This window comes from Jaculus jaculus, chromosome 1, assembly GCF_020740685.1.
Source record: "Jaculus jaculus isolate mJacJac1 chromosome 1, mJacJac1.mat.Y.cur, whole genome shotgun sequence".
Taxonomy (NCBI): domain Eukaryota; kingdom Metazoa; phylum Chordata; class Mammalia; order Rodentia; family Dipodidae; genus Jaculus; species Jaculus jaculus.
The window spans coordinates 246,197,630-246,225,129 of NC_059102.1; the positions used below are offsets into that span (position 1 = coordinate 246,197,630).

Genomic DNA, 27,500 nt, shown 5'->3' on the forward strand with positions numbered 1-27,500 from the left:
TTCTTCCTGGCGCTGCACAGAGCTCTGCTCTGGCCTCTCTTCTAGACCCCCTCAATTGTGACCATTATCACCTGTGTCTTCCGCCCAGCCTTCTAGATCACTCCCAAAGGCCCAAATGGCCCTAGGGGTTCTTCCTTGCGTCTCTCCTAAGGGGATGGTCAGCGTGGCACTCATGTACTCACAGGCTCAAGGGGAGCTCAGGAAAGGCTCTTTTTGGAGATCAGCGCACAGAACTTGGACACGTGGGCTGAGGGGTTCGTTTATGAGGAGCCTCCTAGTGTAGGATGGAGCATGAGGAGGGTAGAGGAGGGACTGACTGGAGTAGGACTCTCCCTACACAGCCACATTCCTGTCTATATCCAAGATGTCCTGGAAGAATGCAAACCCGGCCTCCAGGTCACCATGAAGATGGGCTTGTCTGAGGAGAAAGACAAAGGGGCTTCCAGGTTACAACCCTGACTGCCTGGGCTAAAGCAAGAGCCTACATCAAAAAACCAAAAAGAAAAAAGAAAGAACAACAACAAGATTTAGAGCTGGAGAGATGGCTTAGTGGTTCAGGTACTTGCTAGCAAAGCCAAAGGACCCAGGTTTGATTCCCCAGTACCCATGTAAAGCCAGATGCACAAAGTGGCGCATGCGTTTGTTTGCAGTGGCTGGAGGCCCTGGAGTGCCCATTCTCTACCTGCTTCTCTGTCTCACTCAAATAAATAAATAAAATATTTTTTAAAATGATTTATTGCCCGGTATGGTGGTGCATGCCTTTAATCCCAGCACTAGGAGGCAGAGGTATGAGGATTGCTGTGAGTTCGAGGCCACCCTGATTCTACATAGTGAATTCCAGGTCAGCCTGGGCTAAAGTGAAACCCTACCTTGTAAAACAAATAAAACAAAACAAAAATATGATTTATCTATTTATTTGAGAGAGAGAGTTAGTATAGGCATGCCTGAGCTTCCTACCACTGCAAACAAACTCCAGATGCATGGGACATTGTGAGGCAAGTGTGACAACCATTATTACATCACGGAAACCTACTGCTTTATGTGAGTACTGGGGAGTCAAACCCTGGCTGTAAGGCTTTGCAAACAAGTGCCTTTAACTGCTCAGCCTTCTCTCCAGTCCCAGTAAATGATTTTTTTTTTCTTTTGGTTTTTCATGATAGGATTTCACTCTAGCCCAGGTTGACTTGGAATTCACTGTGTAGTCTCAGGGTGGCCTTGAACTCATGGGAATCCTCCTACCTCTGTCTCATGAGTGTTGGGATTAAAAGCGTATACTGCCAAACCTGGCTTTACATGAATTTATTTTTAATTTTTTAATTTTTATTTATTTATTTGAGAGCGACAGAGAGAGAGAAAGGCAGATAGAGAAAATGGGCGCACCAGGGCCTCCAGCCACTGCAAATGAACTCCAGACACGTGTGTGTGTGTGTGTGTGTGTGTGTGTGTGTGTGTGCATGTGGAGGACAGATTGACATTGGGCTTCCTGCTCAATTTTGCTCCACCTTATTTTGTGACAAAGTCTATTCCTGAACCTAGACCTCAGATTCAGCTAAACCAGCCACCTAGAAATTCTTTTGTTTTTGCCTCCTCAGTGCTATGATTATAGGTATGTACTGCCACACCCAACTTTGTTTTTAAATTTTTGTTCATTTTTATTTACTTATTTGAGAGTGACAGAGGGATAGAAAGAGACAGAGAGAGAATGGGCGCGCCAGGGCTTCCAGCCACTGCAAACGAACTCCAGACGCGTGTGCCCCCTTGTGGCACCTGGCTAACGTAGGTCCTGGGGAATCAAGCCTCAAACATGGTATAGGACAGTCTGGGTGATTTTTCAGTCCTAGGCTCCTTCTCTTCCTCTAGTTGTGTAGCTACCACTGTGGTTTAGGTCAATAGTGCCCTCTGCTGCATGGGAGGTAAACTGCAGCAACCTACTACTGAAGATGTTACCAGCAATGTAGGCGTTTCCAGGAATTTCTCCTGCTGAAGTACAATTTCCACCAAGGGTGTGACTGTGTATACAAATGAGCATTCACTGTTCCTGTCGCTCCTTGACAGCAATAGCTCTTCTGAGCACACCAGATATTATCTTCCCCAACTACAGACGAGAAAAGTGAGGCACAGAGAGACATGAAGTGATAGTGATTAGCCCAGCCCAGGGTCTCAGTGTGGAAGTGCAGGATCTGGACCAGGGCTCTGAGCCATCTTCCCTGGTGGGATTATTTTTTATTTTTATTTTTTGGTTTTTCAAGGTAGGGTCTCACACTAGCCCAGGTTGGCCTGGAACTCACTATGTAGTAGTCTCAGGGTAGCCTTGAACTCATGGCAATTCTCCTACCTCTGCCTCTTGAGTGCTAGGATTAAAGGTGTACACCGCCATGCCTGGCTCTGGTGGGATTTTGATGGGAGGTGGGAAGGCTCTGCCCTAAATCTGCAGGGAGGCGATCCATGGAGTTCCCCAATCCAGTGAATCTAACTACACACACAAAGGATGGACCAAGGGCCCCAAGTTCAATTTCCTAGGATCCAAGCAAGCCAGATGCACAAAGTGGCGCATGCCTCTGGAGTTTGTTTGCAGTGGCTGGAACCCTGGAACACCCATTCTTTCTACCTGTCTTTCTGTCAAATAAATAAATATAAAATGAAAAATAAAAAGAAATAGTGGTGCATTCCCTGAAGGTATTCTGCTTTCTTGCATAGGATCTGAAGATCACAGGCCTACTACCCCGATTTGCAGACAGGAAGCAGGTCCTCACCTAGTTCAAGCCCATTCTTTTATTATTATTATTTTTATTTATTTGAGAGAGAGAGAGAGAGAGAGAGAGAGAGAGAGAAGAGAATGATGGGCGCACCAGGGCCTCTAGCCTCTGCAAATGAACTCCAGGCGCATGCGCCACCTTGTGCATCTGGCCTACATGGGTCCTGGGGAATCCAACCAAGGTCCTTTGGCTTCCAGGGCAAACGTCTTAACCACTAAACCATCTCTCTAGATCTCAAGCCTATTCTTTCCAAATACTCAGGCTGGTGACTCCTTCTACAGCCAAAGTAATTTAGGCCTATCCAGAGGCTAGGCTTGGCTGTGAAAAGCCGTTTTTCCTCTTCAGCGCCTCCAGAAATCCCAGGGGAGTACTCTGGCCTGAACAGTGGCTGTTTGGTTTTATGACTGGCTCCAGCTGAAGATAGGGTTTCCATTCAGGCTTCTAGGAGGGGAACTGAAGATAAGGGGGCAGCAGGTACCACTGGCTGGGACACCCAATCCAAGAACAACTGCTTATCAGCAAAAGCAGCAGGGTCTTGGCAGAGTGTGAATGGGAAGCAAAGGGCCTCAAAAGAGGAGGCAAGATGAAGCCTTGACTGGAAGGCTAAGACACAATGGACCAGGGGTGGGTGAGAAACACACAAACACCATATATGTGTGTGTATATATATATGTATATATATGTGTATATATATATATATATATATATATATATATATATATATGTATAATTTTTATTTATTTGAGGGGGGGGAGAAATGGAGAGAGTGGGTGCACCAGGGCCTCCAGCCACTGCAAACAAACTCCAGACGCAATGCACCGCCTTGTGTATCTATCTGGTTTACGTGAGTCCTGGAGAATTGGACCCGGATCCTTTGGCTTTGCAGGCAAGTGCCTTAACCACTAAGCTATCTTTCCAGTACCACCACCCCCCCCTTTTTTTTTCAAGGTAGGGTTTCATTCTAGCTCAGATTGACCTGAAATTCACTATGTAGTCTCAGGACTTGAATTTACAGCAATCCTCCTTTCTCTGCCCCCCAAGTGCTGGGATTAAAGGTGTGCACAGCCACGCCCGGCTTCGTAATTCCCTTTTGATTTCTCCATCTTACAACCTCAGCCATTGGTTGAGGTGGCAGATCAAAGTGTGTACCTGAATCACTCAGGTCTGCTTAAAACACACCATAGGCCCTACCTTTACTGTGCTAATCAACAGGTGAGAGAGGCTGTGCTGTGAGGTCAGGGACTGGGTCTGGACCACTTTGACGAATTAGTCACTCTTGCCAGGCATGATGGCATACGCCTTTAATCCCAGCATTGGAGGGGCAGAGGTAGAAGGATCACAGTGAGTTGGAGGAACACCTGAGACTATAGTAAATTCCAGGTCAGCCTAGAGTAGAGCGAGACCCTGTGGCCGGGGACTGGGAGACAGAGGTAGGAGTGCTTTAAGTTCGAGGCCAGCCTGAAACTACACAGTGACTTGAGGATCAGTGTGGGCTAGAGCAAAAAAAACAAAGCCAAACAACAACAAAAATCAAAGCCAGGTATAGACGTGCACGCCTTTAATCCCAGCACTCCAGAGGCACAGGTAGGAGGATCACCATGAGTTCGAGGCCACCCTGAGACTACATCGTGAATTCCAGGTCAGCATGAACTAGAGTGAAACCCTACCTTGAAAATCCAAAAATAAATAAAAATAAAAAATAATAATAAAAAAACAAGTTTTGCCACTCTCAGCCAAATATGGTGGCTCATCCTCCCAGCACTGAGGCAGAAGAATCTAGAATTCAAGGCCAACTTGGGCTCCATAGAGGGATGCCATCTCCAAACACAAAGAAAGAAAACAAAGCTTAGTGACTCAGGTAGAGACACCCACGGCACCTTTAGCATGTTCTTTAAGCTCCAGCTCAGGTTCTTTTCTGGCACGAGGGAAACTGTGTCATCTCTGTGGCCTTTTCATCCTCACCTCTGCATTCCTACTATGGTATTGTCAGGAACATTCTGATCTCACTGACATCTCTGAGTGAGTTCTCTACTGGGCATGTGGGCTGCTGCAATGGAGGGAATTTCTGCCTGGTGCTGAAAACCTAATGAAAGCCCGTGACTAGGGAGATTTTAAGCTCTAGGGGAGAAATTACATGTGTTGTCTGACTAAATATGTTATACCACCAAACTGCCCTTTAAATACTTATGTTTATGCCTATATATTAATGCTACCCTCACTTTTTTGTGGGAGGGGGGTTTGAGGTAGGGTCTTACTGTAGCCCAGGCTGACCTGAAATTCAGCATGTAGTCTCAGGGTAGCCTGAAATTCCTGGTGATCCACCCACCTCTCTGTCCCTCAAATGCTGGGATTAAAGGCATGTACTACCACCTTGGCTTACTTTCACTTTTTTTTAAAGTTTGTTTTTTTTTTTTTTTTTTTTTTGAGGTAGGGTTTCACTGTAGTCCAGGCTATCCTGAAATTCACTATGTAGTCTCAGGGTAGCCTCGAACTCATGGTGATCCTCCTACCTGTGCCTCCTGAGTGCTGGGATTAAAGGCATGTGCTACCATGCCCGGCTACTTTCACTCTTAAAAAATATTTTTTTTAATTATTTTTTTATCTTTGGTTTTAACAGGTAGGGTCTTGCTGTTGCCCAGGCTGACCTGGAATTCACTACATAGTCTCAGGGTGGCTTCAAACTCATGGCGATCCTCCTACCTCTGCCTCCTGGGTGCTGGGATTAAGGGCATGCACCACCATGCCTGGCTAAAATATTTTTATTTGTTTGAGATAGAGAGAGAGGGAGAAAAAGAATCACTAAGGCCTCTAACCATTGCAAATGAACTCCAGATGCATGTGCCACTTTGTGTATCTGCCTTACATGGGACCTGGAGAATTGAACCTGGGTCCTTAGGCTTTGTAGGCAAGTGCCTTAACTGCTAAGCCATCTCTCCAGCCCGATTTTCACTTTTGATTAGAGGAGCTTCTTTTTTCCAATGGCAGTGACCACTAGGGTGACTCAAAATTTACCAAAGTGCTGAGAAGTGATGGTAGGGTGTTAAACACTAAATGTGACATCTCTAACACACTCCAAGGCTCAGGGAACATTGTGGAAGATATGATAGAAAGAATATAGGAATCTGGGGCTGGAGAGATGGCACAATGTTAAGGCGCTGGCCTGCAAAACCTAAGGACCCAGGTTCGATTTTTCAGGACCCACGTAAAGCCAGATACACAAGGTGCCACATGCATCTGGAGTTTGTTTGCAGTGGCTAGAGGCCCGGTACGCCCATTCTATCTCTGCCTCTCTCTCAAATGAATAAACTAAAAAAAAAAAAAAAAAGAAAAGAATGTAACAAGCCAGGTGTGGTGGCGCACGCCTTTAATCTCAGCACATGGGAGGCAGAGAGGTAGGAGGATCACAATGAGTTCGAGGCCACCCTGAAAATACATAGTGAATTCCAAGTCAGTCTGGACTAAAATGAAATACTACCTCAAAAAACACAAAACAAAGCCGGGCATGGTGGCACAGCCTTTAATTCCAGAAACATCTGATTATTATTATTATTTTATTTTTTCAGAGTAGGGTCTCACTCTAGCCCCACGCTGACCTGGAATTCACTATGTATTCTCAGGGTGGCCTTGAACTCACAGCGATCCTCCTACCTCTGCCTCCCGAGTGCTGGGATTAAAGGCGTGCGCCACCACATCTGGCATTTTCTTTTCTTTTTTTTTTTTTTTTTTGAGGTAGGGTCTCACTTTAGCCTAGAACTCACCTTGTAGCTCAAGCTGGCTTTGAACTCAAGGCAATTCTCCTACCACAGCTCTGGAGTGCTGGAATTAAAGACATGAACCACCACATTCAGTTTGAAACCCTTAAAATTAAGGAATCAGAGACTCAGTGATGTTGGCACTACAGTGGTGAGCATAGCTGTCTTCCAAAGACTCAGAATGGGAAACTGAGGCAGGATAGAAAGATGGGAGAATTTTCTGGGTGTGGCAGTGCATGCCTTTAATCCCAGTACTGGGGAGGCAGAGGTAGGAGGATTGATGTAAGTTCGAGGCCACCCTGAGACTACATAGTGAATTCCAGGTCAGCCTGAGCTAGAGTGAAACCCTACCTCAAAAACTCAAAACAAACAAACAAAACAAAAATTAAAGAAGAGGCAAAGGAAGAGGAGGAGAGCTCACAATACTGACTACTACCTTCCATACACCAAGTGGTCTTGATATTCATGACCTCACAGTGGCTGATTACCTACACAAGACCTGTACATTAGGGGAAAACTGATAATGTAAAAAACAGAAGAGACTAATTGGAAAGGAGGGATTCGGTGGAGGGGGACTTGGAAGAGGGAGGAGGGGTGGTGGGAGAGGATTATGATTATGGTTTATTGTCTGTATTTATGCAAGCCAAAATAAGGAGCCGGGGAGATGCTTAGTAATTAAAGTAGCTTACTCTGTGAATCTGCCAACCATAGGTCTATTTCCTCACCTACATAAAGTTGGATGCACAGTGGCACCTGCATCTGTAATCCCAACATGCTTACCTAAGTGGGAGGTGGGGCCGAGAGACTCCTGAAACTTATTGGGCCAGCCAGCCAGGCTTTTCCCTTGGCCCCCACCCCCTGGAAAAAAAAGAAACCTGACTCAAAATAAAAAAAAAAATGGAGAGGATCAACACCTGGTGGTTGTCCTCTGACCTCCACATGTGCATCATACCATGCATGCGTGCACACACACAAATAATAAAACAAAATAAATCTAAATAAATAAAAAATAAAGGCTGGGCATGTAGCTTAATTAATACAATATTTGCCCATCATGCATAAGGTACTGGGCTCAGTCTTCATATCACATAAAACGAGGCTACACAACACCTTGTCTCAAAAGTAAATACAGCCGGGCGTGGTGTCGCACGACTTTAATCCCAGCACTGGGGAGGCAGAGGTAGGAGGATTGCTGTGAGTCCAAGGCCATCCTGAGACTACAGAGTGAATTCCAGGTCAGCCTGGACTAGCAAGATACTACCTTGAAAAAAACAAAACAAAAAAACAATCAATCAAACAAACAAACAAAAAAAGTAAATATAGGCCTGGAGAGTTGCCTTTGCAGTTAAGGTGTTTGCAAAGCCAAAGGACCAAGGTTCAATTTCCCAGGACCCACGTGAGCCAGATGGTCTCAAATAAATAAAATAAATAAAAATTACAAAAAAGTTAAATACATAAATGAAAACAGAATAAAGATATTCTTTTTTTTTTTTTTTTTCGAGGTAGGGTCTCACTCTAGCTCAGGCTGACCTGGAATTCACTATGGAGTCTCAGGGTGGCCTTGAACTCACGGTAATCCTCCTACCTCTGCCTCCTGAGTGCTGGGATTAAAGGCATGCGCCACCACGCCTGGCTGAAGATATTCTTTAAGGCAGGGGAAAATCCCTTCTGAGGCTGATTATGACATCAAGGTTAAAGGAACTGATCAAAGTGTCACTTGCTTCTAGAAGTTCTCAATAACAGGCAGTATTTACTGTGCATTTAATTACTATGAAATTCCCTATTTTATTTTTATTTGTTTTTAAAAAATATTTTATATTTATTTGCTAGAGAAATAGGCAGAGAGAGAGACAGATAGACAGGGAGGGAGGGAGAGAACAGGCACACCAGGGCCTCCGGCCACTGCAAATGAACTCCAGATGCATGCGCCACCTTGTGCATCTGGTTTATGTGGGTCCTAGGGAGTAGAACCTGGGTCCTTTGGCTTTGTAGGCAAGCACCTTAATAGCTAAGCCATCCCTCTAGCCCTATCTTTTTAATTTTTGTTTATTTTTACTTATTTGTGACAGAGAGAAAGAGGGAGAGAAAGAGGGAGAGGAAGAGAGAGAGCGAGAGGGAGAGAGAGAATGGGTGCACCAGGGCCTCCAGCCACTGCAAACGAATTCCAGATGCGTGCACCCCCTTGTGCATCTGGCTAACGTGGACCCTGGGGAAACGAGCCTCGAACCAGGGTCCTTAGGCTTCACAGGCAACTGCTTAACTGCTAAGGCATCTCTCCAGCCCTCTAGCCCTATTTTTTGAGGTAGGGTGTCACTCTAGCCCAGGCTGACCCAGAATTCATTATGTAGTGTCAGGTGGTCTCAAACTCAAGTGATCCTCCTACCTCTGCCTCCCCAGTGCTAGGATTAAAGTTGTATGCTACCACGCCTGGTAAGACACTGTTTTTGTTGGTCCCTTCCCACCTTGTAGGGTCTCAGTCCAGCCCAGGCTGACCTGGAATTCACTCTGTAGCTTCAGGCTGGCCTCTCAAACTCTTAGCAGCCTTCCAAGTGCCACTATGCTTGGCAGTTTTTGTTGTTTTTTGTTTTTGAGGTAGGGTTTCACTGTAGTCCAGGCCTACCTGGAATTTACTATGTAGTCTCAGGGTGGCCTCGAACTCATGATGATCCTCCAACCTCTGCCTCCCAAGAGCTGGGATTAAAGGCGTGTGCTACCACTCCTAGTTTTTTGTTTTTTTTTTTTAATTTTGATTTATGTACTTGAGAGAGACAGACAGAAACAGAAGGGGCACACCAGGGCCTCCAGCTGCTGCAAACGAACTCCAGATACATGTGCCATCATCCAGCCCTTTTTTTGTTGTTTTTTGTTTTTTTGAGGTAGGGTCTCGCTCTAGCCCAGCCTTACCTGGAATTCACTATGTAGTCCCAGGATGGCCTCAAACTCTTGGAGATCCTCCTACCTCTGTGTCCCGAGTGCTGAGATTAAAGGTTTGTGCCACCATGCCCATTTTTAAAAAATAAACTAGAATATCTTCTAGCACTTAAAAAAAAAATTGAGAGAAAGACGCAAAGAGAGAGAGAGAGAAAAGAATGGGTGTTCCAGGGCCTTCAGCTGCTGCAAACAAACTCCAATCGCGTGCACCCCCTTGTACACATGTGTAATGTTGCATGCTTGCATTGCTGCGCATCTAGCTTATGTGGGACCTGGAGATTTGAGCATGAGTTCTTAGGTTTCGCAGGCAAGCACCTTAACCACTAAGCCATCTTTTCAGACCAGGTTTGTTTTTTTTTTCCTAATTACTCTCCTGACACCTGTGGGAAAAAAGTTCCTTTAATAAAAAAAAATTCTAGTACATTTATGCGATTGTCATCACCCTTAATCTACAGCACACAACAGAGAAAATAAAAAATACAGGACAACCTAGACACACTCAGTATAAAAATGCAGTGATCCATCCAAATGGGACCTCAGGCTCTGGAGATCAAAGAAATGCATAAGGGCCCGTGAACCCAGGAGGTTATACTTCTGGAGGGCCGGAGGGGGGCCTGAAGGACATGCCTTTAACTTTCTGAAAACAACATTAACAAGAAAATGTTGCTGTTAGGGGGGGGTCTCTCTCTCATTTTTTGTTTTTTCAAGGTAGGGTCTCGCTCTAGCTCAGGCAGACCTGGAATTCACCATGTAGTCTCAGGGTGGCCTTGAACTCACAACGATCCTCCTACTTCCGAGTGCTGGGATTAAAGGTGTGCACCACCATGCCCAGCGCAGGGCGGGGGGTCTCTGTCTTCAGAGAGGTAACCACAGAACCTGGGAAAGTCACCAGGGACATGAGAGCAGATCCCGGCCCGGGGCCAGTAGGATGAGCACACTTCATGGCAGGTAAGAGACTTCTAGAAATCCAGTCTCCCAAGCAACTCCGACCTTGGCCGAGAGCTGATCGGGGTTGAAGCCGACTTGCCACCGGCTTCCGCTCGGCATGGCTTGCAGTCCGGCCCTCTTCACGTCCCACGCGGGCCGTGGCGCAGGCCACTGCCAGACGAGCTCCACGGTCGCGGCTGAAGCGGCTCCGAGGTCCCTTGGGCCGCGCTGCTGCTGCTGCTGCTGCGGCCGCGGCCCGCTCTCTCGAGTCCCCGCCCGGCCGCCTAGTCGTCCTCGCCGCCGCCGTACAGGTCGGCCAGTTTCTTAAAGCGGCCGCCCCACTCGCTGAGGTAGCGGTAGTCGTGGTCCTGGTCGGAGGCGGAGGAGGTGAGGGAGCTCAGCGAGGCCGCGTCGGAGCCGCCGCCCTCGTAGTCGAACACCAGCAGGGAGTCGTAGGGCGGAGCCGTGGGGTCCGTGTTGGCGGCCTTGAGGTTCTGCGGCAAAGGAGGGCAGGGTTAGCACAGGCGGCATGGCAGCCTCCTCGCCGCGCGTTTCTTCTGCCGGGAGGCCGCCCGGCCTCTCTTCCCCAGAAGGCTCTGAAGGTTGAAATGAAACAACGCCCAAGAAGCCTGCAGCATGGAGGCCCAGCATCATGTAAGCTAGTGACTTCGAAGTCAAGGCAGACTGAGCCCTGAACTCGGGACTACCACACAGCACGTGTAAGTTTTTGCACCTTGGGGGAAATTCCTCAGCTGCTCTCTGCCCGTTTCCTGTTTGGAAAAAGGTGAGGCTGCATAGCTGCCGTGGAACTGAGGCGTGTAGGGAAAGCTCTTAGTAGGCTGCGTGTCAAATAGCTGAGCGCTGGTTTTGTATTTGTAAAGTGACACGGGGAAAGAGATAGGCTTTGCAAAATGCCCTCATAGAACCACGGGGGGGAATCTAATTCCAAATCAACTGCCTTGAGCAACTTTCCCCAAGTGTGTGTGTGTGTGTTTTTTTTTTCCTTTTAAATTTCGAGGTAATGTCTTACCCTAGCCCAGGATGACCTGGAACTCACTGTATAGTTTTAGGTTAGACTAGAACTCTAAAACAATCCTCTTACTTCTGCCTCCCAAGTTCTGGGATTAAAGGCATGTGCCATCACACCTGACTTCTTTTTTTTTTTTTTTTTTTCAAGGTAGAGTTTCTAGCCCAGGTTGACTTATATTCACTATATAGTCTCAGGGTGGCCTTGAACTCATGGCGATCCTCTTACCTCTGACTCCCGAGTGCTGGGACTAAAGGTGTGTGCCACCATGCCTGGCTTCTTCTTTAGTTTTTTAAAATTTTTATTTATGTAGTTGGGTATGTCTGTGTGTTTGAGCATGCCAGGGTTTCTTGCTACTGCAAATGAATGTCAGATGTATGTGCTACTTTTTGTGTCTGGATTTACATTTATAGTGAGGATCAGAACCTGAGCAGGCAGGCTTCACAGCAAGTGCTTTTGATCACTAAGCTATCTCTCCAGTGCAGGTTTTTTTTTGGGGGGGGGGATTTGAGGTAGGGTCTCACTGAAGTTCATGATGACCTGGAATTCACTACGTAGTCTCAGGGTGGCCTTGAACTCATGGTGATCCTCCTACCTCTGCCTCTTAAGTGCTGGGATTAAAGGCGTGCACCATCATAGCTGGCCAACTTTTTTCAAGTTTATGTATTTGTGAGGACGAAGAGACAGAGAGACTAGACAGAGTATATAGGCACATTAGGACCTCTTGCCACTGCAAATTAACTCCAGATGCATGTGCCACTTTGTGCATCTGGCTTTATGTGGGTACTGAGGAATAGAACCTGGGTTGTGAGGCTCTGCAAGCAAGTGCCTTGAACAGCTGAGCCATCTATCTAGCCCGCTATACTGTAATCTTCAAAATTCGTACCTAGACAGCATAGCTCCACAGTCTTCTCCTAACTGCTCTGTGTTTAAATGAATGAATAGTTCATCACTGTTCTAAGATAGCATGCAGCTTTGGGGTTTAACACAGAAGCCCAGGGGCACTAGAAAATGCAGAGCTCATACAGCTGGTTAGTGGTGGAGCCAGGGTTTGAACCCAGAGCCAAGACCACAAGCCCATGCTTGTTCTCCTGTGCTGCTCAAACTGGGTTTGACTTAAGGAATGTCCTAGGCCTGCTTGCTATGCCTCACCTCAATGATAAAGTTGCCTATTTCGTCTGGGTTGGCCGGCCGGGGACGGTACGTGGGTGTGGAGATGAAGGTTGGCGCCACATCGTTGCGGAAGACCACCTCAGGCCTGGCTTCCAGACCTCGGTGGAGTTGGGTGATGTCATAGTCCTTTATGAAAATGAATGAGAATATCGGGTTGAGAAAACGGCTCCTCACCAGGCACCCTCGCCCTTTGCATGCTCTGGAAAATGATTTCTGAGATCCCTTCCTTTCTACCCTCCCTTGTTCTTCCAGATTCAGGACAGACTCAAGGGCCACTTGGCTGCCAGAGAGACTACGGTGATGCACCAGCTGTGCCAGGAGAGGGAGTAAGCTGACTGATGCTTCTGCCAGGGCTAGTCGACGTAGCTAACGCGGTGAATTGGCTGACTCGGTTCTGCCCTGGGTCTTTGGGGTATCCACATCCAAACCCCACTATGACCCACCTGGTCCTCTTCACCACCACCCTCCTCGCCATAATAGAAGACGTTGTCGCGGGTGTCATCGTCTGGGAGCAGGAGGGGCTCTTTGACCTTCCGCTTCTTTCTCACCAACAGGAGGAGTACCAGCAGGAGGACTGCAAGAGTTGAAGGCCGTGAACCCTCTCCTCACCCACGTGGCCAGCCAACACCCCTAAGTCATCCACCCATCTGCCCATTCTTTTTTTTTTAAATTTTTCAAAAATTTTTTATTTATTTATTTGAGAGCAACAGAGAGAGAGGCAGATAGAGAGAGAATGGGTGTGTCAGGGCTTCCAGCCACTGCAAACAAACTCCAGATGCATGTGCCACTTTGTGCATCTGGCTTACGTGGGTCCTGGAGAACTGAGCCTTGAACTGGGGTCCTTAGGCTCCACAGGCAAGTGCTTAACTGCTAAAGCCATCTCTCCAGCCTCCATCCATTCTTCTTTTCTTTTCTTTTCTTTTCTTTTCTTTTTTTTTGGTTTTTCGAGGTAGGGTCTTGCTCTAGCCCAGACTTACCTGGAATTTGCTATGTAGTCTCAGGGTGGCCTTGAACTCATGGTGATCCTCCTACCTCTGCCTCCCAAGTGCTGGGATTAAAGGTGTGTGCCACCACGCCCAGCTATCTTTTTTTGTTTGTTTCTTTGGAGATAGAGCCTCACTATGTAGGCCAGGCTGGCCTCAAATTTATAATCCCCCTGCCTCAGCCTCTCAAGTGGTGAAATCACCACCATATTCAGCTCCATATAAATTCAGAGCCCTCCACTCAGTAGTATACTACAGGGCTCCTCCTCCAATCCCCTACCCACCAAGGTCTAGACACATTAGCCTCCGCTGAGTTACTTAGATATTCCCCAGTTTCCCACTTTGGGATTTTCTCATGGGCTCCTGGCCTAATCTCATGTATATGTATGCCTTTACCTGTAGATTTCATTTTGATACTACCTCCTCTTATAATCAGCGGGACTCCATGTAGCACCACACCTGACTAATATAAATATAAATATATATATATATATGTATGTATATATATATTATAATTTTATTTATTTGAGATCTTTGTGTAGTGGTGCACACCTTTAATTCCAGCACTCGGGAGGCAGAGGTAGGAGGACCACCATGAGTTCATGGCCACCCTGAGACTACAGAGTGAATTCCAGATCAGTATGAGCTAGAGTGAGACCCTACCTCAAAAAACCAAAAATAAATAAGTACAATTTTATTTATTTGAGAGAGATCGACAGAGGCAGGTAGAGAGAGAGAGAGAATGGGTATGCCAGGGCCTCTAGCCACTGCAAATGAACTGCAGATGCACGTGCCACCTTGTGCATCTGGCTTACGTGGGACGTGGGTCCTGGGTCCTTTGGCTTTGCAGGCAAGTGCCTTACCCACTAAGCCATCTCTCCAACCCTCTTTCTTTTTTATTTTGTTTTTTTCAAGGTAGGGTTATGAAGTAGCCCATGCTAAACTGGAATTCACTATGTAGTCCCAGGCTGGTGTTGAACTCATGGCCCTTCAACCTCTGCCTCCCAAGTGCTAGAATTAAAGGCATGCACCACCATGCACTGCTGAAAACTAGATTTCTTACCTGAACCCAAGGCTTATGTATCTAACTGCCTGTTCATTTCCTCAATGGATTGGCTGCTCCAATCTCTTCCTACAATCCTTCCCTAACTGGCAAGTGGAAGCATGCTCACATATACTCTCTCTTTCCCCCTTCCTCCCTCTTTTGTCCAGTGCAAACTCATTTCTCTCTATATATCTCTTTTTTTGGTTTTCAAGGTAGGGTCTCACTCTAGCCTAGGCTGACCTGGAATTCACTATCTAGTCTCAAGGTGGCTTTGAACTCACAGCATTCCTCCTACTTCTGGCTCCTGAGTGCTGGGATTAAAAGGCGTGCGCCACCACATCTGGCTCATTTCTCTCTCATTAAAGTCCAAGTTACCTTGTTGGGTCTCATTTGTAGGTCAATCAAGTGGTAGTATCAGTAAATCCTGTGAAGCCATCCAGGAGGGTTTACACTTTAAGACCCAGTTCCTCCACAGAGCAGATTCTGGTTCACTTACATACAGTACGTGAAGCCGGGCGTGTGCGCGTGAGAAGTGTAGGTGTTGCTCCTCAGGGGTGCTGTCTACCTCTTTTTGAGACATGGTCTCTCATTAAGCCTGGAGCTTACTAATTAGGCCAGATTGGCCGGCCAGCAAGCTCCAATAGTCCACTTGTTCTGCCTCCCCAGCTCTGGGATTGCAGGCATGTGCCACCACGTCTGGCATTTCACTGGGCAAAATGGGTGCTGGGGATCAAACCCAGGTCCTCATGCTTGCAAGACAAGTGCTTTACCAAGTGATCTCTCCAGTCCTTCCTTTTAATATGTACTTGTACATATATGTACACATGCACACGCACAGGCATGCCAGGGCTTCCTGCCACTGCAAATGAGCTACAAATGCATGCACCACCTTGTACATCTAGCTTGCATGGGTCCCAGAGAATTGAACCTGGGTCCTTTGGCTTTGCAGGCAAGCACCTTAACTGCTAAGCCATCCCTCCAACCCTCCCTTTTAATATTTTTATTTATTTGCAAGGAGAAAGAGAGAAGATGGGCACGCCATAGCGTTTTGCTACTGCAAATGAACGCCTGATGCATGTGCCACTATGTGCATGTGGCTTTACATGGACACTGGGGAATTAAACTCAGGCCATTAGGCTTTGCAAGCAAGGGCATTAACCACTAAGCCATTTATCCAACCCAAGATTTTATTTTTTATTTTTCTTTTTTTGTTTTTTTGAGGTAGGGTCTTGCTTTAGCCCAGGCTGATCTGGAATTCACTATGTAATCTCAGGGTGGCCTCAAACTCACAGTGATCCTCCTGCCTCTGCCTCCCTGAGCACTGGAATTAAAGGCATGTTCCACCACAGCTGGCCCAAGAATTTCTTTTAACTTTTTTTTTTTTTTATTGAGGTAGAGTTTCACTCTAGCCCAGGCTGACCTGGAATTTCCTATGTAGTCTCAGGGTAGCCTTGAACTCATGGCAATCTTCCCACCTCTACCTCCTGAGTGCTGGGATTAAAGGTGTGAACCATCATGCCCAATTTTTTTTTTTTTTTTTGGTTTTTCAAAGTAGGGTTTCACTCTAGCCCAGGCTGACCTGGAATTCACTATGGAGTCTCAGGATGGTCTCGAACTCATGGCTATCCTACCTCTGCCTCCCGAGTGCTGGGATTAAAGGCATGTGCCACCACGCCTGGCTTATGCCCAATTTTTAAAAAACTTTTTAATTTTTACTTATTTGAGAGAGATAAAGAGGGAGGGAGGGAGGGAGAGAAAAAGAGAGAATATGGGTGTGCCAGGGCCTCTAGCCATTGCAAACAAACTCCAGATGCAAGTGCCACCTTGTACATCTGGCTTATGTGAGTACTGAGGAGTTGAACCTGGGTCCTTAGGCCTCACAGGCAAGCTCTTTAACTGCTAAGCTATCTCTCCAGCCTTCAAGAATTTTTTTTTTTTTTTTGAGGGGGAGTGGTTTCGAAGTAGGGTTTCACTCTATCCCAGGCTGACCTGGGATTCAGTCTGTAGTCTCAGGGCGGCTTCGGACTCATGGTGATCCCTCTACCTCTGCCTCCCAAGTGCCAGGATTAAAGGTGTGCACCACCGTACCCGGCCATTTTTTTTTAAAAGCGTACCTTAAAGCTAAGAGCCTGTCTTTCTAACAAATTCCTGGTCCTACCAATGCTGTTGGCCTGAGACCACCCAGAACTATCGTGAAGGCCTCTCGAGGACATGAGAGCAAGACCAAATTTGTTTGCTCAACATTATCCTGGCATATTCCAGAAGCTTCAGGAATGTCTGTTGATGGAATGGTGCTCCTGGGATGGAGAGTTTAAGGAATGTTAGGCTGTGGACGTAGCTCAGTTGGTAGCGTGCTTGCCTAGAATGCCCAAAGCCCTGGGATTGATGCCCAGTACTGCATAAACCAGGTGTGGTGGCACACACCTATAATCCCAGCACTTTAGGGAATAGAGAGAGGCTGGAGGAATAGTAAATTTAAGGTCATCCTTAGTGTGAAGATTTGAATGTAAATATGCTCCATAACCTCAGTTTTTTTTTGGTTTTTCGAGGTAGGGTCTCACTCTGGCCTAGGCTGACCTGGAATTCACTCTGTAGTCTCAGGCTGGCCTCGAACTCAAGGTTTTCCTCCTACCTCTGCCTCCCAAGTGCCGCGACTAAAGGCGTGCGTCGCCACGCCTGGAAGAATCAGGTCTCTTAGCCACCCAATTCCCAGTGGAGGTGCATGATACTCACTCAACAGAGCTAGGACGGCCCCCAGGACAGGCAGGATGAAACCGCCCTTCCAGGGCACAGGGCAGGTCTCCACATGGCCATGGCAGTCACACACAGTGGCCCTGATCACGGTTAGCTGTTCCTTGTCACCGTGGTCAGACAGAGAAAGGTGAACATCATATATGTCTTGCTTTAGGAACTTCTTCAGGGACAAGGCCACAGCGTCTCCTGGAGTGACAGAGAAACTATTAGCCTAGGGATTCCACATGTGGCAGGAATTCAGTGAGGAGGATACCATGATAAAATCTCATGTGAGGCGGGTGTGGTGGCGCACGCCTTTAATCCCGGCACTCAGGAGGCAGAGGTAGGAGGATTGCCATGAGTTCGAGGCCACCCTGAGACTCCATAGTGAATTCCAGGTCAGCCTGGGCTAGAGTGAGACCCTACCTCAAAAAACCAACCAACCAACCAAACAAAAAAATCTCATGTGAACAACAAAACGAAGAAACATAGCAAGAGCAGCCAGTCATGGTGGAGCAGGTGAGGGTAGGAGGATCAATGAGAGTTTGAGGCCAGCCTGAGATTGCATAGTGAGTTCCAGTCAGTATGAGCTAGAGCCACACCCTACCTCAAAAAACCACAAACAAAAAAACCAGAACAGGGCTGGAGAGATGGCTTAGCTAGAAGTTAAGGCACTTGCCTGCAAAGCCAAAGGACCCAGGTTCAATTCCCCAGACATAAGCCAGATGCACAGGGGGCTCATGCATCTGGAGTTTATTTTCAGTGGCTAGAGGTCCTGGCATGCCCATTCTCTCTCCCTCTTTCTATCTAACTCCCTCCTCAAATAAATAAATAAAAACTTTAAAAAAACCAGAAAAAAATATATCAAAAGCAGCCTTTGTTTAGCACCAACCTATAGCTCAGGGGAAAAAGAGAAGATGTAATTTAGCCACATGCCCAAGGCTCTGCGATCAATCCCTAGCCTAGAAAAACAAAACAGGGACTAGGAGGATGGCTCAGAGGTTAAAAGTGCTTGCTTGCAAAGCCTAGTGGCAGAGGTTTGATTTTCCACTTGTCATGTAAAGCCAGATGCACAAAGTGGCGCACGTACCTTGGTCACAGCAGTAAGAGGCTCTGGTTCAACCACACTCACTCTCTCCTCACAAATAAAAAATATGTTATTTATTTGCAAGCAGAGAGAAAAATGAGAATATGGGTGTGCCAGCGTCTCCAGCTGCTGCAACCAAACTCCAGATGCATGTACCACCTTGTGCATCTGGCCCTACATGGGTACTGGGTAATTGAACCTAGGTCATTGGGCTTTGCAGGCAAGTGCCCTAACCACGAAGCCATCTCTCCAGCCCAGTTAAATTTTATTTTTGGTTTTCTGAGGTAGGGTCTCACTCTAGCTCAGGCTGACCTGGAATTCACTATATAGTCTCAGAGTGGCCTCGAACTCACAGCAATCCTCCTACTTCTGCCCCCCAAGTGTTGGGATTAAAGGTATGTGCCACCATGACCGGCCCAACAATGTTTTTTTTTTTTTTCTTTTTTTTCAAGGTAGGGTCTCTCTCTAGCTCAGGCTGACCTGGAATTCACTAGGCAGTCTCAGGGTGGCCTGGAATTCATGGCGATCCTCCTACCTCTGCCTCCCAAGTGCTGGGATTAAAGGTGTGCGCCACCACGCCCAGCTCCTAATAAAAATATTTTTAAGGGCTGAACGGATGCCCTAATGGTTAAGGTGCTTGCCTGCAAAGCCAAAGGACCCAGGTTTGATTCCCCAGGATCCACATAAGCAGATACACAGGGTGGCACATGTTTCTGGAGTTCATTTGCAGTAGCTGAAGGCCCTGGAGTACCTATTCTGTTTTTCTTTATCTGCCCCCTTCTCTCAAATAAATAATAAATTTAAAAATATTTTTAAGGGATGGAGAGATGGCTTAGTGGTTAAGATGTTTGCCTACAAAGCCTAAGGACCCCAGTTCAATTCTCCAGGACCCATGTAAGCCAGATGCACAAGGGGGCGCATGTATCTGGAGTTCGTTTGCAGTGGCTGGAGGCCCTAGTGTGCCCATTTACACTCTCTACCTCTTTCTCAAAAAAAAAAAAACAAAAAACAAATTATATATTTTGTTTTTTTTGAGGTAGGGTCTCACTCTAGCTCAGGCTGACCTGGAATTCACTATGCAATCTCAGCATGGCCTTGAACTCAAGGCGATCCTCCTACCTCTGCCTCCCAAGTGCTGGGATTAAAGGCATGCACCACCATGCCTGGCTCAGAAAAATTTTTCTTTTAAATTCTGAAAAACAACTCTATGAGAAACCCAAACAAACCTGGCTACAGCAAAATTTACCACTATGGAAAAGATTCTTGTAATACAAAAATTAACTCATGCCAGGTACAGTGGCTCACACCTATGATCTCAGGCCTTGGAAGGCTAAGGTAGGAGGATCAGCGTCAGTTTGAGGGCAGCCTGGGCTATAGAGTGAGTTAGTGATCTAGAGATCAGCACGGGGTAGAGTTATATCCTGCCTCAAAAACAATTAATCCTGGCTGTGTGGGGCGATGCACAGACACTAGGACAGTCACCAGTGGCCTGTGCATTTCTGCCTCCTCACCCTCCTCAAGGCTTGCTGGCCTATTTCAGCACTGACCTCAGTCCTTTGCACTTACAAGATTCTGCATACTCTTGTGCACAGGCCAGAGGGAGAAGTCCTCTTGTTGCCATTTAGCAATGTCAGGCAGACAGGCCTGCAGGCTGAGCATGGGGCCGAGCACGTGGGGAGGCCAACGTTGGCTGTGTCACCAAAGCACACCTATCATGCTCCGGGACTAATTCCAGCAACTAAGTGGGCAGTTACTACATGTCAGGCCCCACCCCGACCTTCACCACAACTTACAGTGGTGGCTACTGTTATTAGTCATATTTCACGGAAGTGGAAATTAAAGCTGAGTCAAGTAACTAGAACAGGGTCACCTAAGAAAAGTATGGGGAAAAAAAAGTATGGACACAAGAGAGGGGATGGTGCAGAGGAGCGGGTGGGAGAAGGGCTAAGCAAAATTAAGGATGTTAGCGGGGGGCGGGGGGAGAGGGCCTGGAGAGATGGCTTAGTGATTAAGATGCTTGCCTGAAAAGCCTAAGGACCCAGGTTCAACTCCCCAGAATCCACACAAGCCAGTTGTACATGGTGGCACATGTATCTGGAGCTCATTTTCAGTGGCGAGGGGCCCTGGCGTGCCCATTCCCTCTCTGCTTCTGTCTCTTTCTCTCAAATAAGTAACTTTTTAAAACTATTAAAAAAAAAAAAAAAGACATTAGCCAGGTGTGGTGGCACATACCTTTAATCTCAGCACTTGGGAGGCAGAGGTAGGAGGATCACTGTGCGCCACCACGCCCAGCCCATCATTTGTTTTATCTTCACATGCATGTGGAACTGGGTCAGATAACTGATTTCACTCTAGAAAAAGGAAACTGAGGCAGAGAGAAGTTCCCCAAGCCGCCTAGAGTCACAGAGCTGGTGAACAGTTAAGTGGAAGGACTGAGTCCCGAACCAAGGCATTCTGTGTCCAAAGTTCAAGCTCTTATATTACATGTTCAACAAAGGAGAAAACAACAACAAAAAAGGCTTCTGAGCCACAAGAAGGTGAGAGGAGACCATCGTGAGGCCCTCTCCCCAGCAAAAAAGTGCTGGAGGAGCTGGAGAGATGGCTCAGTAGTGAAGGCACTTGCCTGCAAAGCCTAATGACATGGGTCCTGGGGAATAGAACCTGTGTCCCCTTGGCTTTGCAGGAAAGCACCTTAACCACTAAGCCATCTCTCCAGTCCCTCCCCTCCCCCCCTTTTTATTAGTTGTATATATAATGTGCATACAGCCATGATGGTACCATTGTTAACCTTCTCCTTGTCGTCCCCCCATGAGGATTGTGGGTGTTGCATTGAGGGGGTGGCTATCAGTTATGGGGGAGAGGCAATGTCTCTGTGCATAAGGACCAACTTATGGCTCTAACAATTTTTCCGTCCCGTCTTCTGTGAACTTCCCTGAGCTCTGAAATAGATTTTTTAAAAAAAATTATTTATTTATTTATTTGAGAGCAACAGACACAGAGAGAAAGACAGATAGAGGGAGAGAGAGAGAGAGAAGGGGTGCACCAGGGCTTCCAGCCTCTGCAAACGAACTCCAGACGCGTGCGCCCCCTTGTGCATCTGGCTAACGTGGGACCTGGGGAACCGAGCCTCGAACCGAGGTCCTTAGGCTTCACAGGCAAGCGCTTAACTGCTAAGCCATCTCTCCAGCCCTGAAATAGATTTTTAAAAAATATTTTATTTTTATTTATTTATTTGACAGAGAGAAAGGAGGGGTGAGAGAGAGAGAGAAAATGGGCGTGCCAGTGCCTCCAGCCACTGCAAATGAACTCCAGACACCTGCGTCACCTTGTGCATCTGGCTACCATGGGTCTTGGGGAGCTGAACCTGAGTCCTTTGGCTTTGCAGAAAAACACCGTAACTGCTAAGCCATTCCTCCAGTCCTTGTTTTGTGTTTTTGAGATAGGATCTTGCTCTAGCCCCAGGCTGACCTGGAATTCACTATGTACTCTCAGGGTAGACCTGAACTCTTGGGAATCCTCCTACCTCTGCCTCCTAAGTGCTGGGATTAAAGGTGTGCATAACCACACCACGCTCCTTTTTTTTCCTTTTTCAAATTATTATTGGGCTGGAGAGATGGCTTAGCAGTTAAGGCACTTGCCTGCAAAGCCTAAGGACCCAGGTTCAATTACCCAGTACCCACATAAACCAGATGTACAAGGTGGCACATGCATCTAGAGTTCTTTTGTAGTGGTTAGAGGCCCTGGTATGTGCCCATTCTCATTCTCTCTCTCTGCCTTTTTCTCTCTCAAATCAATCAATAAAATTTTGTATTATTATTATTTATTTTATGAGAGATAAAGAGAAAGAATGGGTACACCAGGGCACCAGCCACTGCAAACGAACTCCAGATGCATGCGCCACCATGTGCATCTGGTTTATGTGGGTACTTGGGAATCGAACCTGGGTCCTTAGGCTTTGCAGGCAAGTGCCTTAACTGCTAAGCCATCTCTCCAGCCCTAGATGTGAATTTCTAAAGCAGGCCATCCAAGTCCTGCTGAGCTGGGTTTAGTGGCAATCAGAAATTAGGTATATGATTTCTTTTGGGTAGAACCTGAATATACTGATTCTCCATTTCTTTCCAGGAGGGCCTTAGCCCCAAGAAAGGAGAGCAAGGCAAGGCAAGGCGAGGCGAGGCAGAGCTTCTCCAGGGGTCTGTGGTGTTTGAGGTGGCTCATGTGCCCTGAGCTCCTCCACTTGTGGGAGAACCCCGGGAAGTATGACTCTCTTCCCATCTGTGTGACAACTGAAAAATCCTGAAGGCCACGTACCTCTGAGCTGGACTGGAGAGGCAGGAAAACGGGTGGGAATAGAGGCTTGGGCTGGCTTTCATTTTGTATCTACTTTATACCCTTGGACATGCTATTTAGCCTTCAAAGCCTTGTTTTCATCCATTTCAATCCATGTAGGAATGAAAACTTGACTACAGACATTGGTAGAAATATTAAATAAGGAAATTCAGCACGAGGCTGGGCGTGGTGGCACATGCCTTTAATCCCAGCACTTGGGAGGCAGAGATAGAAGGACTGCTGTGAGTTTGAGGCTAGCCTGGGAATACAGAGTGAGCTCCAGATCAGCCTGGGCTACAGCCAGATCCTACCTCAAGGAAAAAAAAAGCAGCTTGCATATTACCAGGATATCAATCAATCAATCAATCAATCAATCAATAGTAGGCAACAGAACATCACAGTAAAGCCTGGATAAAAATCTGAGTTCTAGCATTTACTTTCTCTCATTTTTATTTTTTTAAATTTATTTTTATTGATTTATTTATTAGAGAGGGGGGGGAGAGAATGGGTGCACCAGGGCCTCTAGCCACTTCAAAAGAACTCCAGACACGTGCACCACCGTGTGCATCTGGCTTATGTGGGACCTAGAGAACTGAACCTGGGTCTTTACTTTAGGCTTCACAGGCAAACACTTTAGCCACTAAGCCATCTCTTCAGCCCACTTTCTCTTATTTAAAAAAATATTTTATTTATTTGAGAGAGAGAGGCAGACAGAAGGGGAGAGAGAGAGAGAGAATGGGGAGACCAGGGCCTCCAGCCACTGCAAATGAATTCCAGACACATGCGCCACCTTGTGCATCTGGCTTACGTGGGTTCCTGGGGAATCAAACTTGGGTCCTTAGGCTTTGCAGACAAGTGCCTTAACTTCTAAGTCATCTCTCCAGCCTGGATTTTTACATTTTAATCAAGGGCTCCTTCCCTAAGCCATGTTTCCTAACTATAATGCCTATAGTAAGTCATTTAAGCTTCTAGGGCTATGGGTGTAGCTCAGAGGTAAGGTGCTTGCCTACCAAGCACAAGGGTGAGGGTCCAATTCTCAACACAGAAAACAAGTAATTTTTTTCTACCTGTAAAGTGTGTGTGTGTGTGTGTGTGTAAGAGACAGCCATAGAACAGTACTTCTTCCCAGGGCTGAGTGAGCCCCCACGATGGCAGGGAGAAGGGAACATGTGAAGTGTGCCTGGCCCACAGTCCCCTCACTCAGGGAGTGTCCGCTCCTAATCCTGTGCTGGAGCCCTGACTCTCTGAGATAATGGGCAAGTCACACTCTTTCTGAGCCTTGGTTTTGCCATTTTTTCTTTTTAATATATTTTATTTATTTAAGAGGAAGAGGTGGAGAGGGAGGGAGAGAGGGAGAGAATGGGCACGCCAGGACCTCCAGCCATTGCAAACCAACTCCAGATGCTTGTACCCCCTTGTGTATCTGGCTTACTTGGGTCCTGGAGAATTGAACCAGGACCCTTTGGCTTTGCAGCCAAGTGCCTTAACCACTAAGCCATGTCTCCAGCTCGGTTTTGTCATTTTTCTGTGTATGTATATATATATATAGAGAGAGAGAGAGAGAGATAGAGAGAGAGAGAGAGAGAGAATGTACGAGGGTTATGTATATGTATGGGCACATGTGTGCCACTGTGTGTGTGTGTGTGTGCGTGTAGGTTAGAGAAGATCCTTGGGGTGTTGGTTCTCTTTTACGAGAAAAGGTATCTCTTACTCTTTTGACACTGGGAAGCCCAGGCCAGCTGGCCCAGTAAGTTTGGGGATTCTCTTGGCTTGGCCTCCCATTGCCTTCAATGCACTGGAATGACACATGTACACACTTTTGCATTCTGCTTTATGTGGGAGCTGCGACTCCAAACTTGGATCCCTAGGTTTGTGCAGCAAGCGTCTTTAAACCACTCAGCCATCTCCCCAGCCTGGTTTTGCCCCCCCATTTTTTTTGTTTTTTTGAGGTACAGTCTCACTCTAGTCCAGGCTGACCTGGAATTTTATGTGGTGTCAGGGTGGCCTTGAATTCCCGGCAATCCTCTTACCTCTGTCTCCCAAATGCTGGGATTAAAGGCGTGTGCCACCACACCCAACTTTTGGTTTTGTCAATTTTTTTCAGGAGAGCTAGATGGGTCAGAAATGTCCTTTCTTTAAGGTTCCTAAGGAATTTATGCTAGCAAATAACATCTGGTGGCCATTTCTGATGAGACTGTTAGCTGTGACTCACAAATGCTGGAATAGGGATGTATGTGGGGTCCCAGCGTGGGCAGGCAGCCGTCGAGCCGAGCTGGCACCTACCAGTCACCACGGCTCAGTTACCTTTCTCGTTGACCTCTGCCATCCAGTAGATGCCCGAGTCATGTGTGAGCTGGGCCCGGAAAGGGGAAGAGTGGGGCGACAGGTCCTTGTCCACGATGCTCAGCATTTGCGGGATGGGACTTTGGTTGCAGATGGTGATCTGACGGGGCTCAGGGACTGGGCCGTGGTCATTGATGTCAGTAAGTGTTAGCAGGAGGGTCCCCGTGCCAGTAGTGGGAGGGCTTCCTGTTCACAATTACACACACAAATCTCTTCAGCATCTGCCCTTGGTTAGTGAATGAACCGATGTTGAGCTCATCTAAGACCTACTTGATCATCTTGCAAGAGGCTCCTGGTTACCACCCCCAGCTCTAACCTCTCAAGTCCCTGTAGGCCCTAGCTTCACTATATGTCAAACCTGCAATGGCAAATACAAGTCTACGAGGCCATCATTCTAATGTGTGTCCACAGCAGACATTATCAATGAATCACAGGAGAGCTGCAGCCACTGGCATCTGACATAGAGTGAAACCTACTGGCCTCCTGGAGACAAGTCCACATTTTGCTGATCAGCTTCCAGATACCTGCCGCTAGGCCTTGGTTCAGTATGTGTCAAGCAGACATGGCATTCTATTGTAATCACCCTTGGTCATAGTGCTGTATCACTAATCAATTGTGGTCTTTCCAGGCAGTCCTATCAATCAGCCATAATGGGACAGTGGCAGACCAGTTCAGGGTTCAGTGAACAAAAACAGACAGGCTGAAAAGTGAGTCTTCAGGACCTCTACTGACTCCCAGGGCTTAGAGAAATTGGAACTGCAGCCAGTCACCCTAAGAGACCTTAAACTCCAGACTGGTGTGCTGATTGCTTCTGCACCCATCCTCCACCGAGGGAATGTGCTACGTCATGCCATGGGCATTGTGGAGGGGCTGGGGGAAAGTCCTTACCATTGTCCGTGGCCAAGACCACAACTTCGTAGACATTGTTCTTCACAAACCGCTCATCCTCACGGTCTAGGACGCCTGCGGCGGTGATCTGCCCGCTGTCTGGGTCCACCGCTAGCCATCCTGCTGGGTCTCTCAGGATGTGGTAGCTGGACAGAAAAGAGTTGAGATGGGTTAGATCCAGCATGTGTAGACTTCTTGTGTCACCCTTCCGAGCCTCTTCAGGCCAACTGCAGGTGGTTTCTGGGCTCCTAAGCAGGGTCACTTGGGAACTGCACATCGTTATAAACAGAGCCTATGGCAGCAGGTGGGGAAGGCCAGCAGGGAAATGTGAGTGCAGAGAAGATCTGCCTGGCCCCTGAATCCTACTCAGTCTTTAGCCTCAATCACACTAGGAAGGAGAGATCTGGTACAAGTGTGATGCTCACAACATCAGAATCTAGAGTGCTAACCACGACACCCTGGAACCTCACCCTCGACCATAATACCAAACAAGCTTTATGTTCTCCGAAACAGCCCACCCAAGGGTCTCCATGCAACTGGAGCCCAGGCCCCTGATACCTGATCTTCTGACCCTCCTTGTCGGGATCCTGAGCGGTGTAGACACAGACAAGTTCTCCAGGAGAAAGACCTTCCTGGGCCTCGATGACTTTGGAGGGAGGGATAAACGTCGGGGCCTCGTTCACGTCTTCCACGTGGACCACTACAGTGGCTGTGGCCGTTGGGATCTTCACCACAAAGGGGGCCTCGTTGGTCACTTCTATGTACAGGGTGTGCAGGTTTTGAGACTCAAAATCCAGGCCCTAGGAAAGACAACGACTCCGAACTAGGCTTTTGGGAGGAGGCCCGAGGGCATCAGAAGCACCCTGACTAGCAACAACTCCTGCTGTCTCCCTGTCCCCAAAAGTCTGTTTCCTGAGTGGACATCCACCAAGGCCTGGAACATTGGTTTCCAATGGGGTGACAAGGCCCTGTCAGGGGTGTGTTAGTGACGTCTTAGTGGTCATAACTGGTACTGCCTTTAGGCTGGGGTAGGAATAAGGTGGCCCTCAATGTCATGGATGAAGAGCTGATCCCATCTCCCATACGACTTGCCAATGCTTCCTAAGCCATTCACACATACACGAGTGTGAAATACCTGTTTATAATTAGAGCCAAGAACATGCTTAACATGTTTCATATATAAACCAACTTTTGGGTGTGGTTTTAATAAATACTGAATTCTCCAGGAATGCAACTTCTGAAGAGAGCTTGTCACTTAATTTGTTCAGGATGTTTCCAGGGGTTGTTTATCCACTGTTCTGAATACCAGTTGTAGCCATGCATCGCCAAGGCGACATATACTATCCACTGCATCTGGAATGTTCTACAAAAGATGCAAGTAACTGACTTCACTATGTTTTGATTATAACTTTGCCCAAACATTTACATATCAAAACGTTCTAGTTACTTATCTTATGGTTTTTTTCAAGGCAGCATCTCACTCTAACCCAGGCTGATCTGGAACTCACTCTGTAGTCCCAGGGCAGTCT

The 27,500-nt window shown here is 47.2% G+C and overlaps 1 protein-coding gene across 1 annotated transcript in view; it reads right to left on the reverse strand.

The window, feature by feature from the left end:
- Positions 1-10,605: 10,605 nt before the first annotated feature.
- Cdh3 (cadherin 3) overlaps positions 10,606-27,500 on the reverse strand; it is a 78,530-nt gene continuing 61,635 nt past the window's right edge. The window contains exons 10-16 of the mRNA XM_045142112.1: positions 26,530-26,771; positions 25,972-26,117; positions 25,045-25,269; positions 17,328-17,534; positions 13,010-13,140; positions 12,546-12,692; positions 10,606-10,860 (exon numbers count right to left, since the gene is read on the reverse strand). Of these exons, the coding sequence (XP_044998047.1) occupies positions 10,651-10,860; positions 12,546-12,692; positions 13,010-13,140; positions 17,328-17,534; positions 25,045-25,269; positions 25,972-26,117; positions 26,530-26,771 (1,308 nt within the window). The 3' untranslated portion in view covers positions 10,606-10,650. The remainder of the gene's footprint in view (positions 10,861-12,545; positions 12,693-13,009; positions 13,141-17,327; positions 17,535-25,044; positions 25,270-25,971; positions 26,118-26,529; positions 26,772-27,500) is intronic.